Raw genomic sequence first — 19122 nt, 5'->3', positions numbered from 1 at the left:
AAAAGAGCTCATGCTGGTAGCTGTCTGGGAGGGTCTTCCTCTCCCGTCTGGCGCTATGGAAAAGGTGAGAACTCTTGGTGAAGGATAGACTGTTCCAATAAACGGCTGATCAGTTTTGGCCTTTGTTGTTTTTGAGATCTTTAAATGATGCAGCCCCTTAATTGGGACACACCCAGAAACACTCCTCTAATTGTAAGCACACACACAAAAAAAAAAGAAACTAACCATCGCTTTCTCACTAGACAAATAAATGAATTTAAAAATGGGGAAAAAAAGGAAACACATGTATAACCTTTAGACGTACTAAAAAGTGATGCAACATCTTTTATGTGAATTTAAAAAAATACTTTTTTTTTATTAAGAGTGACGTCAAGAAATTAAAACTTTAACCAGTTTATTTTCAGGTATTTTTATTTTGTTGCAAACCAGCTCTATTTGGAAGAAAATCCCTTTCTTGGAAAGCCAGAGAACATCACTTAGGCTGAACTCAGCAGGAATCCTTAAAACTAATAACTGAGGGAACAGATAGCATCTGGGCATCTCCTCACAGTAAACCTCCTGGCTCCCCTTTTCATTTTAACAGTTTGCTCCAGCTCTTCTGTCTTTCCCTTATACATGGGAATCAAATTACACATACAGTGATGCTTATTCATGTCTATGTTAGCGTAAACAGGCCTTCACCATCAGAGGTGTTAGAGGCTACCATTTTATACTATAAAGAAATGATTGAGTCTTAAGTGGGAGAGAAAATGTTAAATTTGCCTTTGGCACTATGGGGTTTGTATTTGTTATTGAACATCCATTCAGCCATCCATTTTTTTGTCATGCTTATCCCTGCAGCATGAGGGGTGCTGGTGTCTATCTCCAGCTATCAATGGGCGAGAGGTGGGATACTCTCTGGACAGGTCGCCAGTCTATCACAGGGCTCTTATTGTATATCGCGTTTATTATTTTTTTTGAACCAACGTAAAAAAAAAAGCAGTCTTTGCTGCAAAGCATCCCATCTCTGTCTGGTTGCTGTCCGTTTGATGACTTCGCCATATTACACCAATTCTGATGTTCAGGCTCCTCTTTAAGAGGGCTGAGCAAAGACTTCTCACTAAATCTTTGGCCTTCGCTAACAGAAAACAGTTGCCTTTACTGTGCAGATTAGAAGCTAAAAGAACATCTTTGTGTAAAATTTGAGCAGAAATGATCATTCATACATCACTGATCAAAGAAAGTGGGCCTGTTGTTTACTGGGCAGGTGTGGCGTGGTCAAGGTAGGTGCTTCCAGGAGAGAGTACCGGTAACAGTATCCTAGTGATGGTCACTGTTTTTTCCAGGACAAAAAGGGGCTGCTGATCAGAGAACAAAATGAATGAGGATTCCTGAATAATGAATGATTCAGGCTTAATACTATTTTGGACATATTTTGAAGATGGAATGGTATTATAAAATGGTTAAAAGCTTGAAAATGGTTGACTTTGTGTTAAACATTTCATAGCATAGGTCTAGCTTGCATTTTATCTATCAATTTCTCAAAAAAGGAAAAATAAACTCAAATTTAAAGTGAACTTGCAAGGGACTCAAAAGGAACTTAAGGAGAACATTTTAATTTCTTCTCATACATTTAGATTTATAAGATGAGAGTAGAGGAAATATGTTTAAGTTAATTAAATAATGTGTGCATCCTTTATCCCTCTTTTACTTCAAAAGAGGGATTTGCAGTTTCTTTCTCCATGTCTGCTTCTGTCTCCCTGAATCCCAGTCGGCCTCGGCAGATGGCCGCTCACACTAAGCCTGGTTCTGATGGAGGTTTCTTCCTGTTTAAAAGATAGTTTTTCTTCTCCACTGTCGCTACAAGCATGCTTGGTGTGAGGTATTGCCTTCAAGCCAATCAGTCAATGCAATCAAACGGTTTTCCTTAGTTAGAAAACTTTAAATTAATTTGACTGTATGATCTGGTTGGATTGTAAAGTGCCTTTAGATGATGTGTTGTGAATTGGCGCTATAGAAATAAACTGAATTGAATTGAATTAGAAATTCTGGAGCTCACAGACGCACAATGAAAACATACTAATGCTTACATTGAGACTCTATCTCTCATTCTTATGTAGGTTTTTTTTTTTTATACCTATACCCCACAAGTGAACAGACATTAAACATCACTGGTCAACAGCTTTCTGCTTAAGATTAATCAGAGCAGCTGTTTTTTGACAAATCTAAGCGATGCTTTTAGGAAGCCAGCTTGTATGTGGGGTCATAAAAGCCCCTCATGAATGAATGATGGGTTCTAGAGGCAATCTCTGCTGACCTGCATGGATAAACAGATCCAACTGGTACTTGGAAGGGCAGACAGTGCCAGAGATATTTGCACAGCGTGTGCAAACATCCATGTTAATCCTGAATGTTTTCAGAATCCTGATGCCTGAAGGAAAGCGAGATGTGCGCTTTCACATGTCAAGGTTTCAACACAGCAGTTCGGCCAGTTGTTTTATTGATCCTCACAATTTAACATTCTCGCCTGCGCTTTTGTTTTTCAAGCATCAACCTGCCCTTTGTTATAAAAAAAAAGAAAAACAACAAACTTATTATTCAGCTAAATGTAGCTTCTGTGCTGCACATTGCTTATGTCTGTGATAAGATTCATGGACTGATGGCTTCAAATGAATCTATTATTCTCACAAAATAAACTGTTTACTTCAATTTCAGATTTACTGGCAACTTGGGCTCAGCTAATTTTGCAAACATCTGTTTGAACGTGGATCACATCAGCAACATTTGCGTATTTGGGGGAATGTTTCTGAATATCATCCAATTTCCTCTCTCCATTCAGCTGTGGAGAAGCACTTAGCTATCAAGCTGAACATTCCTCCTCCATATTTACCAACAAGTAACTGATTGAGTCTTTCATTTCATTTTCAAAAAGTGGACAGCAGGTTTAGAAGATATTTTATGCTTAATCCAGCTGCAAACATTTATTGAAATAAGCCAAAGCAAAACAATGAGCTATACAGTGTAAAGATGCTTGAAGCTGAGTGTAAAAGCAGAGAGAAATCATCTCCTGGTATAAAGCAAATAATTATAATAGCAAATCTAAATGAACAGATTCTTAAAGTGTCGTAAAAAAGTGTTTCCCCAATCCAAATTTATTCCAATTTTCCTTTTTTGCCATATTTATTTTTCTTTTATGTTTTAAGCCTTTTTATGAGAAGAAATGAAGATTATATTATTAAATAAATTCCTATAAAAATAGGTACAAAAAACAAACAATGAAACATGTTAACATTTGGAATCAGACCATATTTTATTCACCTCATTTAAATCTGTTTTTATGACACAAAGCTTTGTACTGCAGGGGTTAGTGGAGGTGAAAACACTACATTATAGTTATTATTGAGAATAGCTAGATTTCATAAACTGATATTTGCCAATTCTGATTCATATCACAACATTTATTTTGTGTAAATTATGTGTTATATATATAATAATAATAAATGTTAATATGGCCAATAAACACATCCTTCCATGCAATTTCAACCAGGTTAATTACCAAAATATTCAGCAAATAGACCTGATGAGGTTCCATCTGTACATTTTACAACAGTAATCGTCATTGTACCTTTGCTATCTTCCCAAAATGAGCTCTTTCCCTCCCCAATCCCACCATTGATAACACAACTATATGCACACAAAGGAGCATACTGACAGACAACTTTTTATAGTAACCAATCAATACAGCTTTAAGTCCAGCAGACAAATTTGTGATCATTTTTGTCCCTAAAACTCATGATAATAAAAAAAATAAATACAAGAAAAAAATGCCACAATTATTATTTCAGTTCTGCATTTTTGTTTCCCTGTTTCCACCTCTTTCCTTCTTTCCGTTGGCTTCTTTATATTAGTGTGGGCCTGTCCTGTGAGCTTCTTAAAAATGAAAGGACATTTAGTATTTACTTTTACAGATTAACTTAGAAGAAGGAACAGGAGGAAAATCTTTATTGAAAGCTATTATATGAGAATTTGTAATTACTTGATTCTAGGAAGCAGTGAGTTATAATACTTTGTTGTAATTATCACCAGGAAATGTTAAAGGCACTGCTGGACTCGCTCTAAAATGTTATTTATGACCTTTTTCAAACTTTACATAGAAAACTGAATGATTTTTTTTTTACTACAATAGGGTAAATATTTGATTTCTCCACCAAAACAAAAGTTTTCTTATAGTAATTACAGATGTTCCATGAAAATGAACTTCAGCAGTCACTTATTTCCTTTTGTCACAGCTTAGAAAGTCAGGTTATAGCTTTGTGGTATCTGAACTGCGGGAGTTTTGGATTAGCAGAGAAAATGAGTGAGTGAGGAGTGAGAGAGAGAGAGAGACAGACGAAGACATTTACAAAGAAAGAGCAAGCTAAGCTAATCAGGCGCAAGAGTGCTGAGGGGGAAAAGTGCCGTCACCGTGGGTCTCCTGCCCTTGACTCGTAGGAAACACAGAAAGTGAAAAGAGCTGCAGAGAAGCTGACAGCAGGAATGGATCAAATTAAAGCTGAAAGTGGAAACTGCAGAGAAAAGCAAATCGAGACATAAACTCCATTACGGCTCTTAGGTCGGCTCAGATCAGATTTTCGGTGTCATTTCTTTTTATGTATATTTAAAGAGTAACCAGCTGCTTAAACTCAACTGCTGTATCATCATAAATGCCTTGACATCAGGTTTAACTTTGCTTTGAGGTGATATGAACTGTCCTCTTAATGATTGGAGGGTTTTATATAGTGCAATCTAAACACAGACAAAACTTTGGTAACTATCAGAAAATAAGTTAATAATTCATTTTCTAAAATAACTTTTTTATAACATTTTTTACCAAATGTGCTGTGATACTTTTAGATTGACTTTGACAGCTTTATAATAGTATAAAAAACTTAAATGTTACAGCTGAAACTATTAATGCACTTTAAAACTACTAATGCATTTTATTAGCATCTTGTGTTAAACCAGCTCAATATGTTGCTTATTCACAAAGCAAAATAGAGAACTGGCATTTCTAACAATTGCACTATCCTTAGTAAATAATTGTCCCTGTCTTGTTTATTTGAACATACCACTTTTTGTCCTTTGTTATTTTTCGATTCCGCTCAAGTTTAGCCAAGTTGACATTTTGTATTTTAAAGTCTTCCTAAAGATTTTGTATTGCATTTTGATCTGGACTTTGACTAGGCCATTCCATTACACCACCAGGTTTTGATCCAAACCATTTTATTATGGTTTTTAAGGTTATTGTGGTCATTTTGGAGAGAAGTGTCAGAATTTGTTTATAGATGTTCGAGATCGGCCTGTTTTTTCAGTGTAGTCCTGTTTCTCTGACTGTAACTGGCTGGATGTGCTCTCTTCATCCTCAGACATGGGAGTCTTGGTATGGGAGACTTGGCTCGGAGCTTGTCTGCGTGGCTGTGTGTTTCATGGACAGGGCCACCTTTTGCAGTTGCTTTTCATATCTCTGCTTCTGTCTCCTTGAACCCCAGTCGGCCTCGGCAGATGGCCGCTCACACTGAGCCTGGTTCTGATGGAGGTTTATTCCTGTTAAAAGGTAGTTTTCCTCTCCACTGTCGCTACAAGCATGCTTAGTGTGAAGGATTGCCTTTGAGTCTATGAGTCGATGAAATCAACTGGTTTTCCTTAGATAGAAAACTTTGAATAAATTTGACTGTACAGTATGATCTGTTGAACTGTCAAGTGCCTTGAGATGACGTGTGTTGTGAATTGGCGCTATATAAATTAATTGAATAGAAATTGAAATAGAATTTTGTTTTATTTTAAGCTAAACCTACAACCAATTACAGTATTTGGCAGCCTCTAAACCATTTCCTTGTCCTCGCAATGCAGGTATGCTTGTCTTCCATTGTGTTTTCACCGTCTACTCAGAAAAGAGTGGAGAGGTCCAAAAATGTGTGAGATCATTTCCAAGAAAAACCAAGATGTGCTTAAAGAAGCAACTTAATTTTTTAACCAAGAACAACTAAAAGCAGTTTCAAATAAGTCATAATGTGAAAAGGTCTAAAAGCGGTTCTCATTCTAATACGCTCTATGTACGTAATATTGGAAGAGTAAATGGGAAATGTTCTGCTGTTAAATAGAAGCATTTGACCTTTTCCTACATTTTCAAAGCAAGTTGACCTTTTTGGTTGAAAAAAAAAACTGTTATCTGGAGAGCCCAACTATCCTCTCAGGTCTCTTAGCTTGTTATTCTGATAAAATTGTTTCAGTAAAGCATGAAGTGCATGAATCAATATGTTAATATCTAGAGTCATAAAAATATATTGATATGATAAAGACCTTTAGACAAAAACTGTTTTTTGTTTTTTTTAAACACCAAATGACCTGATAAAAAACATAAAAAGAGACTAAATGTTGAAATAAATTTAGCAGAGAACAGAGTTAGGGAAGATTTTGGTTTGTTGGGAAAGGGAAAAAAAATAGGCTTAATCAACGAGGCAGGAGGTTTGAACCCACATATGGTTGGATGCAATGGAGGAAGACATGATATGGATGAGGCAGTGGGTGGTGAAGGGAGATGAAGAATGAAGGAGACAGGGGGGCAAGTGTTTGGTCACACAGTCAGTGCCTGATTAATTAAATCCTCTGTTTGTGTGTACACAATGAGCAGGCGGCTCAGTGGCTCGTCTGGCACTTTGCCGAACACTGCCTCATTTTTCTCAGAGTCTGCACCAATCGAGCCTTCTCTTTTGCTTTTCCAATAATGCGTACAAATTACATCATAAGAAATAGTTTGCTATTTTATTATAATATTTGATACTTAAATCCAGTATTATGATTTCAAAAAATGCAAATTATCTGTTATTTTATCATTCAATTTAAAAAAGGATTGATATTATAGATCATGTGTTACGCTATATTTTGTCCAACACAAGGGGAAAGACTGCTGACTTAAATGTTGTCCACCAGATTATTGCTAAAGAAGCAGGTTTTTCACAGAGAGCTGTATACAAACGTATTAACAGAAAGCTGAGTGGAAGATAGAGAGAGAAAAAAAAACCTGGTGCAAAAACATGCACAATCATCGTGAAAAACTGCAAGCCTGAGAAGATGTGACAGCTCTTAAGAGGTAGCCTCTGAAGTTTCCGCATCTTTAACTTTCATAATGTTCAAACTCACTGGAGTCGTGTTCCAGGGTATTTTGGAGAACTTGAGGCTGATTTCAGATATCGATTTTATATTTTATTACAACCCAGCCCATATCAACACTGCCACAATTTCATAGGTTTGATGAGCATGATGTTACTGTGACTGTCCACCAAACTGGGCTGACATAAACCCCATGGAGAATATATTAAGGATTGTAAATGGCAAAGATACGAGACAAAAAAAACAACAATGCAAGGAGATCAAAGATAAGTGACTGTACAGAAAACTGCAGCAAAGAAACCAGCTTTGATCATCTTGATGAAACTCTACACAAAAAGAGGCCCCAGCAAAGTGAATATATCAACACCCATCTCAGAAAGATGATATGTCTGCAGTGGAGAAAAAAAGCTGTTTTTTAAGGAGTATAGTCATTTTCCAATAGATCTATGTCAGATCCATGTCCATCGACATAGTGCCCAACTTTTATCCTCAACTTTTTCCCCTGCCATTGTGTGAGAGACAGACAATGAACGCTGCACACATACCCACAAAATGAACGCTTACTACATCAGCCTGGCTGCTACTTAACGCATGACTGCACATTCCCATAAACACACACATGCTCAAACACAATAGTGACAGCCTGAAGAGACACATATACTTGTTAACTGCAGAGCAACGCAACTGCATAAATGCACTTATTCAATTATTATTATTAGTCATGGCATGAAGGATTTTTGTAAGTGCAGAAGTACATGGGTGCTGGGGGAAAAAAATCTAAACATCTAAAATGAGGGATCAGGTTTTAAAGATATGTTTGAAGTAGTGATGAAGAAATGTAAAAATAAAACAGGCAAAATCTGGTAGATCCAGTAGATGTGATTTGTTGTATTTTTTTCTTTTTTCTTTTTGGCTTTTAAATTGTGCAGTCCTATCAATTTTTGTAATTTAATGTATTTAAAATGATAGGGTCGCACAGTGGGCAGCAGGTAGCGCTGCTGCCTTGCAGCAAGACAGTTTCAGGTACGATTCCCTGTCTTCTGCATGGAGTTTGCATGTTCTCCCTGAGCATGCGTGGGTTCTCTCCAGGTACTCCGGCTTCCTCCCACAGTCCAAAAACATGACTGTTAGGTTAATTTGCTTCTCTAAATTTTCCTTATGTGTGCGTGAATGGTTGTTTGTCCTGTTTGTTTCTGTGTCGCCCGTAGACAGCTGGAGATAGGCACCAGCATCCCTCGCGACCCCAGTAGGGATAAGCGTGACGGAAAATGGATGGCTTTTAAATTGAGCAAGATATGAGTAATCTAAAACAAGAAACAAACCATAAACATAAGTGCAACTGTTTGCTTTCTCTCTAAATCCTGCAGAGACAAGGCCACAAACCTAACCTGAGAGTGTAAGAAAAAGACAAAGGACCAATGGAAACTAAATGGAAACAACTTTGGTGTTTCTTGCTGAAACACAAGCAGGACATTCTTTATTGATGAGACAAAGAGAGAGACATATTGATAGATTATTTTCATAAAGTGTTTAAAAATATCAAGTATATCAACTGTAGCATCCGTTTGTTAAAATAAAATAACTTTCTAGATAGGCAGAGTTTTTAAAGGTTGTAATGAAAGCGTCAGACTAAAGACCATTGGGAGGCTTTTCAATGATATATAAATGGTGCATGTTGTTTTGCGCACACCCGAACAATTACAAAAATTCAGTATTTTATGTTGCTAAACATACATAGAAATATGTAAAAGATGTGGCAATAAAACATAACGTAATAGTAAAAAACACTTCTGCAATGTTTAAGAGAATGCGGTGAAACTCTTAGAAGCATTCGTGAGAAGGCGCCCTCTTTAATCTGTTTTAGTGTTTAAAGATAACAATTTTGTTGATAGATACCCAAAAGCGTGAAATGATATACTATTTGGTTTATTCAAAAAGATAATCTACTCATATTAAATTAAATGGATAATATTCAGGTTAAATTAGGGCAAATGACACACTGTGCTTCAGCTATGTTGCTAACAGGAAAGACAGAATAAATAATGAAAGATGTTCTTGGGTTGGGTAAATGATAAAGCTGTTTTTGGAAGGATGGCACAGCCTGTTGTGCAAACACAAACCCAGTGACTGGAGCCAAAGCTGCCACTGCAGACTCACTGATAGTAACCTTGCTAAATGTATAATTAGTTGCTTCTTATTTCCCACAGGTCTGGTTACCATTGGCCAGGTGAGTTGCTTATTTTGGCTAAATTATAGACTGAATAAACCCACTCCTTTTCTTCTAGATAAACACAGATGAATGTAGCATTAGGGAATCATGAAATCCTGTTGGTGGGTAAATACCCTCTCATCAGTTCAGCTGGTTTATTATCCCCCAAATATTAACACTGCAGAGATAAGACCGCATAACTGTTACTCAAATTATTATTACTTTTTGACTTATTTTTATAGATTTTTCTTATTGAAAAACAATAAAGAGAAAAAATTACATAATAAAATAGTCTTTAGTCATAGTAGCACTATCATAAATTCATACAGTATCTGTCTTCCAATGATACATAATTAGATACCTTTTAGTTTTATTGCATTAGTAACAGTGGTACATTCACTAGCAACTTTATTAAGTACATCTTGCTAGCACCGGGTTGGTCCAACTTTTGCTTTTAGAATTGCCTTAATACTTTATGGCATGCATTGAACAAGAGTTTTGTCCATATTGACATGATAGCACCACATAGATGCTGCAGATTTGTCGGCTGCCCATCAATGATGCAAATCTCCTCTTCCACCACATCCCAAAGGGGCTCTATTGGATTGAGGTCTGGGTGACTGTCTGAGGAGGCCATTTGAGTGTAGTAAACTCATTGTCATGTTCAAGAAACTATTTGGAGAAGATTCATGCTTTATGACAGGGGGTGTTATCCTGCTGGAAGTATCCATCAGAAGATGGGTACATGGTCGTCATAAAGGGAAGGACATGGTCAACAACAATGCTCAGCTAAGCTGTGGCAATTGGTACTAAGATGTCCAAAGTGTGCCAGGAAAATCTCCCCCACACCATGATACCACCACCAGCCTGAACTGTTGGTACAAGGCAGGATGGATCCATGCTTTCATGTTTGTGACGCCAAATTCTGAGCTAACCATCTGAATGTCGCAGCAGAAATAGAGACTCATTAGACAGGGCAGTTTCTTCAATCTTCTTCTGGTGAGCCTGTGTAAATATTAATCTCAGTTTTCTGTTCTCAGCTGAAAAATTGTTTTATTTTTGTGTTTATCTGTTTTTATGTTTATCTAAAACATTTTCTTCAGTAGCCTCAGCTTGCGGCTGGCTGCCCTGATCCGTTCTGCCACATGGAGAAACTAAGCCCTAATAATGTTTTAATATCAAAAACTGTTTAAAAAGCTTCAAATTCATCCTTATAGAGTACATTCAGCTTAGGGCATGACCAGAAAGCATGGGTATGATCTGCTTTCTGCCTACTACATTTTCTGGAGCATCTTTGAAACAATTCTAAGGCAATCTGGAAAACCTCATTATCATTTTCCACTTAAACTTCCTCAATGTGTATAAATTTGTTAATTTAACGGTTTCTTAATCTCATCTGTGTTTAATTTGTTTCTTATTGCCTTTTATGTAGGTTCATAGACACAAAAAAACTGAGCAAAATTTTCAGCCTAACTGAACTACAGATTTCTTCCTAACTGAACATCACTCAAAGTCTGGGCTCTGATTTTACTTTAGTCTTGTGATTCAGTTTGGGTCTATTAAGTGTCTATTGTTTGGGAGTTTAAATTCAGTTTTAAGTCTTAAATGTTGAAGACTGGGTATAAGCAAATAGTAAAACTATTAAAGATTGCTCAATCTGTCGTCAGGTTTCAAAACTGTTTATTAAAAGATTATGATTAATAAACTTATCAAGATTGAGCTATATAGATTTCATTAAACCTTCTGTCACAGGTTTTATTGTTTCAGCGAATGGGATTATCAGATTCTATCAAGTGTAATTGTGGTTTACCCCAGATATGCTACTCATTCAATCAAAGAGTTTCATAAATGAAGGTCATTTAGCAGCATCAAACAGTGGTTAAGTGACAACTATGAAAAGCTTACCTCACCTGAGACTAAAGCTGTAATTATTGCTCCTGAAAATTAGATTCTTTGCTGTTCTTCAGTCCAGCCTTAGAAACCTGGGTGTTATTTTTGATTACGCAATGTGTTTAGAGCAACTCACAAGAACCATCTCAGAAATATTTAACTGAATAACTTGGATTCTGCAGCTTCTTATCTATATGTTTAAACAAGAAGCTTGATCTGGTGTAGAAAGCTGAAAACATTGCCATTAGGTTTAAAACATAAATAATCGAGAAACATAACGACCGTTTTGACTCTTAGGTCACTTCAGAAAGGACTTAAAAACTCTGATTTTATCTTTCAGGTATGGAAAGTTCCCATTTTTACACACCTAAAGACATTCTTTCATAAGTGGGCTTTCATTTATAAAACCAACAATTTTAGACTTTTACATCATGTTTATATGCATTAATGTCTGTAACTTTTTAACTATATGCACAATTTTTATTTAATTTTAGCTTATTATGAAGCACTTTGTTATGCTAAGGTGCTACATAAATACATTTCACAGACTGTTGTTTTTTTGCTCCCAAAAAAGAGTTTTTTGGAGCAAAGTATTTAAACTTTGTCCTTCCGTTTGTCCCCTCACCTACTAAATACAGGATATAAAGCTGTCTTTCTAATATTAAATAAAGCCTGTAGCTTAATTCGCAATCCAAGTCTTTATGGATTTCATTTGCACAGACCTAAAATAGAATATTAAATTTGGTGGTTTGAGGCCAGGCTTTTATTTAGGTAGTTGTAAGGTGCTGAGGTTCATGCGAGGACATTTTATTCCACGATGCAGACAGGGAGCATTTGGGACTAGAGAGAATGTTCTTTCTAATGCTTTCAACCGAACTGAAGAGGCTGTTCTTCAGGTTTGATCACATTTCATGTAATATGGCACCGTAGTGCTACAGTACATGCTTATAATAAAACAAGAACTGCATTCTTAACTAAGTCGAAAATTACTGTTTAAGTGTTTCACTGGAGTAACTGTTATTCACAAAACAGCCCAGTGAGGAAAAAAAGGTGTGTTTATGTGTGCAGCCGTTTTGGGAGGTATTTTATTAGACACGGTGGCCTCACCCACAGCAAGCCCACAGGCCAGCAGCAGCCACTGTTAATCTCTAGCTTGTCTAGCTAGTCTGTCTCTCCCTGCATGGGTGGAGGTTAAAGCAACGATGTGCATTATCGCCTTTCTCTGCACTGTGTGACTAGTTTTGTACTAATGCATCCTCTTAAGGGTGAAGGAAAGTGAGAGATATTTAAAAGGTTTATATCAAAAGAGTAAAAATATCAGTTTACCAACCTTAGATCTTTTTAAGTCTGACATATTTGCCTTGCAAAAGCATTCAGATCAATTTTTAACATGTCCTGATGTTTCAGCCATAAAGTTAAATACATTTTCATAAGATTTTTATTATTAACCTGTAGCCTGCGACCTACACCTCATTGGACTGTTTCTCTCGATAAATTCAGTCTAAGATTAAGTCAAAGTAAGCAGAAGGTGAAAGCCTACTTATAGAAGATTTTCTGTGGTTTTTGTTTATATCTTTATAGAAACTAGGAAAAATAAACCAATTGAATAGTTTCATATTTTTTATTAGGCTGCAAACTACGTGCTTTTCATCGTTTTACATAAACATGGATTTTTCCAGTGTATGTAACTGTTTTATTTTTATCAAATAATTACTTTTTAAATAATAACTCTTAACAGTAGTTTAGCTCAAGGGGGTACTTTGTTGAAGTGTGGTGGATTTGCATGCATAAAAGTTTCATTTTCATTGTTCTTAAAACCCCAAATCGATTCTTCAGTTTGGCAGTAAAACACATTCCTTTTTATATCTTTCTCATCATTTCAGCTTGATGCTTTGCAAAGACTTTTACAGCTCCATAGAAACTACTTTACTGGAAGTGAAGGGCGAACATGTCTCTGTGCAGCACAATGTAGTGCATAATTACAAAGTGGAAGGATACAGATGCAGATAGAAGAGCGTGGCGCATAATTGTACCCTTCCACACTTACTTTGATAAATGCAACCAAACGCCTATATAGTAACTTAAGGTCATCTATGTGTTATTTTTTCTTAAATCCAGCTGTTTTATGAAAGTATTAGAGGTTTGTAGAGAACAATTAGTGAACCAAGAAACAAAGCAGAAAGGTCAAAGTTCATGTTAGAAAAAACATGTGACCCTCCAGAGACACAGCATCGACAGAATCATTTTGTGGGGATGTTTCCCTTTAGCAGACACTAAATATGGATTTTTTTTAGATCAGATGTCAGAGACTTAGGCGGATGTTCGGTTTCCTAAAGATGATCAAAACCACAGATGAAACCAGATGTATGATACAGCAGTTTGGATCACGTTTCTGCCTCCTTTACAACCCCCAAAATGTATTTATTTTCACTTTCAGTCTTACAGTAAGACTTTTACTATATTGAATTTATCTCAAGCAGATAAAACTTAAAGGACTCTGCAAAGAAAATAAATATATTTTCATATATAAATTATATGGAAACCGGTTGGTAACCTACTAAGTTTAGTTTAGAAGGAGGTTTTCCATTCTTAGATTTTAAAAACATTAAGAAAAATGTCAAACCTTTACAAAAAGTATAAATAAAGTATGGATAAACTCTCCCAAACTTAAAATCTGTAGCAAATAAAAGACAAAAGCTGATAATATATTTAATCAGATTACAATTTTTAATAATTAATCAAGAAAATAAGTTTTTCATGCAGCTTTAGTTTCATTCTGCTGAAGAAATTCTTTAGAGGCAGATCATAAAAAAATATATAAAAGTACTTTTTTTAAATTTGCATTATATTCCAAGACAAGTCTGTTTTTTTTTTTTCTTCAACATTTCAGTCAAAGTTAATATCGAGCAAAGACCTTGCAAAGCAGCATGCTGCAGACCCCTGAATTAGATCGGTGTTGAATAAAGAATTCATGGCAGATTTTAAAAGGAAAAAGCTGCCCATGCATAGCCTAGTAAACTAGGTCCACCCGCCAGCGGCCAAAATAATTTTTGCCTACGAGTTGGTCTAGGCTCGATCAATGACCCAGGCCCTATAACTGGCAGGCCAATCACAACGCAGAGATGTGTTTTGAATTTCGGGGTGCAACGTGGGCGGGGTTTGAGGGCGTGACGACAAAGCTGTGCGACGCTGGAGAAAGCACAACAAGGAAGATGGCAATAACTATTGAACAGTTCTCGTTTGACTCCGCTTTGGAATCAGTTTTGGAAGGATTAGACCTGGGGTTTTCGTTGAAACATGACCAGGAAGAGGCTCTATGCTCATTCATTTTTAAGAGGGACGTATTCGCCGTTTTACCAACAGGCAGATAGATTTGCCGTCACAGGTTGTAATTATATACTGATAATGTCAACTTGCCTCGGCTATATTCCGCTGAGACAGATAACGTTGGCTTGTCTGTTTTGTGGCGGAGCTTCTTCAAGTCTCTCTGTTTACGACCGAGTAGGCTCCTGAGCTCTCTTTTCAGCAGCTGTTTGTTCTGCGGGGGCACCTCGTTTTCAATCCACCTCCAATAAATTGGCAGATCTCTTTCCAGTCTAGACTGAAAAGAATAATGCAACCGCTTTTGGGATTTACTTACTAATATTTAGTTACTTTAACACAATTGCTTTATGTTCTACCCAGCTAACATGAAACAATTGTGTTAAAGTAACTAAATATGATTAAATAAATGTCAAAAAATGGTTGCATTACTTTTTTCAGTGTATTCAACACCGTCGTACAAGCTCGACAGACTCAATTGTTGTAATCGTAACGTTCACTCCCACTTTCTGTAATCTTTCTGCCACTGACAACGGTTGATTGAACTTCGGAAAAGTTGTGTACAGTGGTGTAGTACACCGGCTACTCGCATGTCTTTTTTTGCACAAACGACAACAATGGTCCAACTCCGTGATCTCAACAAGTTATCCACTGCTCACATCACATGCTGTTTGTTTACACTCCCCCACCATCTTTCTGTCGCGCTTACTATGTCACAGTCAGTTGCGCTCATTGGTCAGAGCGTTGGCCAATAGGCCAGACAGCGGTTTGAACGACAACAGGTTTTTCTCATTAACAATCTTCAGATGATTCATTCATCGGGCCAAACGGGCTAAACATTTAATCTCACATTTAGTCTGGTTTATCAGGCTAGCCCATGCAATAAATGCAGGCCACACTTTTCAGATTTCTGTCTGTAAAACAAATAAATAAAGCCCTTAAATAAATCCCCTTCATTCCAATTATTTGTGTTAGTCTGTCAGATGAAACCCCTTTATTTGTAACCTTATTGAATGTAAAAAAGGTTTATGTATGAATACTTTTGAAGGTGTTATTCAAAGTACATAATTAAACCCCAGAGAGTGTAAAACTCAAAAAGAAAATAAACTTCCCATATTAGTAAGAAATATTTACTGTAGATGACAGATTGTGTTGAATGCAGTTCAAAATTGATGACACGTTGAAATGTGTTGACAGTGCTGAACTTTGTAAAAACATTCAATGAAAACAAACCGAAGCTCTCAGCAACACCTCTTTAAGCCAATGATCAGAGCAGCTCTTGTTAGGATGGTACCGTTGTTGTTATAACACAAAAAAAGGTCAATAGTGCATCCTACCTGAAGTGTCCCACATGTTGAGCTCGATCCTCTGCTTGTCGATCTCAAAGCTGGCTGTGTAATTCTCAAACACGGTGGGAACATAGTTCTGAAAAAAATAAATAAATAGATGACACTGGATGAGAGCTCAGTGTGGGAATATGAAATATGGTGGGATTTTACTTCAGATTGCTATTGTGGCATCTTCAGGGGAAGGTAGTGATGAATGTCAAAAGGAGTTAGAAATGAAAGAGTAAAGAATAAAGCAATTCACTGCTTTAAGCAATTTAGATTAGATATTTAGGTCAGTTGGCTTTAGATTTCAGCAATGTTAACTTAAAATCATATATTATTGGTACTATCATGATAACGATAAGTCATGATAAAAAAAAACAACTCCCCGTGTCTTCTTTAAAGGCTATGACTGCATACTACAGCAATCTTAGCCTCACATGTACTACTGTTGAAAAATATACATATTTAAAATATGCTTCTTTATTAAACCAATGACATAAAGAAGTGTGATTTATATCACATAGTAACCCTTAGTAACCACATTCATTTAATCATGTTTTCTGAATTTGCCAATGGAAAAAAAAAATTAAAGAAAAGAAAAACTAGTAAAAATAAACATTCTGACAATTCATCTATTTTAGATTTTAATCATCCTAAATTTTTTCATTTAGAAGATAAATCAAAATGCCAAAGAAAACAATGAATGCCCACCCCTAGTTGGCTTTGATTTTAATAGACTGTGACAGAAAGGATTTCTTTTTAAAACTGTGGACAGTTTGCCATTAATAACAGATTTTAAGAAGTATTTAGTTCAGGTGAGAGAAAAATAACTAAAATTTGTGGCAGTATGAACTGATGACATGACAAAATATGAACATAATGCCGCCCAGTAACCTAGGACATCTTTATCTATTTATTTATTTTGGACATAAATTACAGTCTAGTCCCAAAACATTAAAGCGATATATATATATATATATATATATATATATATATATATATATATATATATATATATATATATATATATATATATATACCTTTAAAGCTCTTAAAGTTGTTAGCACAAAGCACTTTGACTCGGTGCGCTTTGGTGATCACAGAGCGCACCAACATTTGCCGGGGCGCAAATGCGCACAAATGAAATTAAATGTTCTAAGGAGTTTATAATTAATATTCAACTTCTTATATCTCTAAACCTTTACCTATAAAACTGTTTTTCAAAGTTTTACTGCCAAAGAATTAAAAATGGAGACACTGATGCGCACTTTGGGTGGATTTTTACGCACCCCAGATTAAAAAATACGACATAAAAAAGACATAAAAAAACATGCGTTTGGTAAAGTGTTTACCTCTGGATACGAGTCTTTGGCAAAAACATGAAGGAGAGCCGTTTTCCCACACCGTGAGTCTCCAACCACCACAATCTTACAGCGAAGTACAGCCTTGCTCTCCATGGTATCAGTGGATGACTTTCTGCCTCCTTGTCATTTAGATCCCAGCCTATGGGCGATGGAGGAGCAGCTTTATGGTTCCTCCTGAGGAGACAGATGATGGAGGAAACCTTCAGCCCCACAGAGTTTCTGTCAGTTTCACCATACTCTGCGCTGCGCTGCGCTCTTCTGCCCCAACCTGCTGTGAGGTTCAATGATCATACCTGGATATAAATGGCTCGCCAATAAAGGTCTGTTTCCGTTTTAGCTCTTTCACAATAAAAGCTTGAAATACTTCTGCAATGGTTTGATATGATCTTTATCCTCAAAGACAAAATTAATCAATTTTTCTACCAAAAACCAAAAGTATACCAAGTTGAGGCAAAAAAAAGACTTCTACTAAAAGGACAAAAAAAATAAAATAAATTTAAACTAAAATGTTTGTTTGTTAACTCTGATTTTCAAAACCCCAAGTGTTTTCAACATCTTTTAATGGACATTTGGACATTTGAACCTTTGTTTATTATTAGAAGATTTCCAAATATTTGTTATCCATTTCTAAATATTTTTGTGTATAAAACAGAAAAACAGAATTTCCATTGAGTGGTCCTGTTTACCTACAATTAGGAGGACTGCAGCACACCTAGCTGTGTGCAAAGGTTAGAAAAGCAGTTAGGTAGTATTTCATTCCTTATTTTCTTTAAATGTTCATTGTTTATATTTCTTTATTTAGGTCATATTTTTGTAGTCTTAATAACTTAGACACATTTTTGTGTCTAATTGTATTTTAAGTTTATTTCCTTTTTTGTCTTTTAATAAAGTTCTATATTTTCTGTTTGTAGTTTGAGTTAACTTAGTTTGAGTATTCCAAAAGTGTTTATGTTTATGAAAAACAAACCCACACTTCTGACCATGTGATATTTTACTTTTTTCTTTTTGAACATTTGCAGAATGTTCTACATATATGTTTGTTTGTGTCAAGATGGGATAATGAGTGTATATTAAAGAGAAATTAAATAAAATCTTTTGATTTTAGTAAATGGCTGCAGTGAAACAAGGACTGCAAAATTTAAACGGGTTCGAATACTTTCCATACCCACTGCAAATCAACTGAATAGACAAATAGGCCAACTTTAGCTTAGTAATTATTAATTTTTGTCATTATTACAATATCTGATATTCCTTCTGTGTTTAGATAAAAAAGCACATTTTAAGCTTTTATTTCCCCTTTTACAGTGAAATGAGATAAACGAATAAAACACAAAACACGAGATAAAGTCAATTAATTTGAAGAGAGATATTATGCACTTCCTGTTTCTCCTTGACTGATTATTGCTGACATGACATGATCCATAAATTTAATCAGTTTAACTATTCAGTTTGCAATCTTAAGATCTTTAGATCTGAGATTAGAATAAATACATAAATACGTGTAATTTTTCTTTAAACATATAATAAAAACAAGAAAAAGGTGTAAAGAACCTCCTATAAATCAGTGAATCTGGGTTACCTAAATTGCACAAAATGCAAATTGTTGACATTCTTGTCTAACGACAGGATGTAATTAAGCTGTTCTGTGAACCAGTTTCATCTTTAGTCAGTGATAATATCAGAATCCAATCTCTGTACTGCAGATTGAATTCTATCTCCATCTTGTGGCCAAAAAAAGGGGCGACAAAAAATTGACCAGAAAATTGAATAAATGCAGCTGGACATTTTCTATTTCTTTATGTTTGATTGTTTGATTCTCAGATAGCCTGGCTGAAGTCATCTGTACCTTTTTAAGAAATGTCTTAGTCCTTGCAAAAAT

The 19122-nt window shown here is 35.8% G+C and overlaps 1 protein-coding gene across 1 annotated transcript in view; it reads right to left on the bottom strand.

Annotated features, from left to right (window-relative positions):
- Positions 1-17516, bottom strand: part of LOC107094705 (rho-related GTP-binding protein RhoN-like) — a 38122-nt gene extending 20606 nt beyond the window's left edge. The window contains exons 1-2 of the mRNA XM_015390494.1: positions 17232-17516; positions 15886-15973 (exon numbers count right to left, since the gene is read on the bottom strand). Of these exons, the coding sequence (XP_015245980.1) occupies positions 15886-15973; positions 17232-17336 (193 nt within the window). The 5' untranslated portion in view covers positions 17337-17516. The remainder of the gene's footprint in view (positions 1-15885; positions 15974-17231) is intronic.
- Positions 17517-19122: the final 1606 nt, after the last annotated feature.

This window comes from Cyprinodon variegatus, unplaced genomic scaffold, assembly GCF_000732505.1.
Source record: "Cyprinodon variegatus isolate N-32 unplaced genomic scaffold, C_variegatus-1.0 Scaffold502, whole genome shotgun sequence".
Lineage (NCBI taxonomy): Eukaryota > Metazoa > Chordata > Actinopteri > Cyprinodontiformes > Cyprinodontidae > Cyprinodon > Cyprinodon variegatus.
Note: the sequence above shows the minus strand (reverse complement) of the source record. Positions and strands in the feature narration are given on the sequence as shown.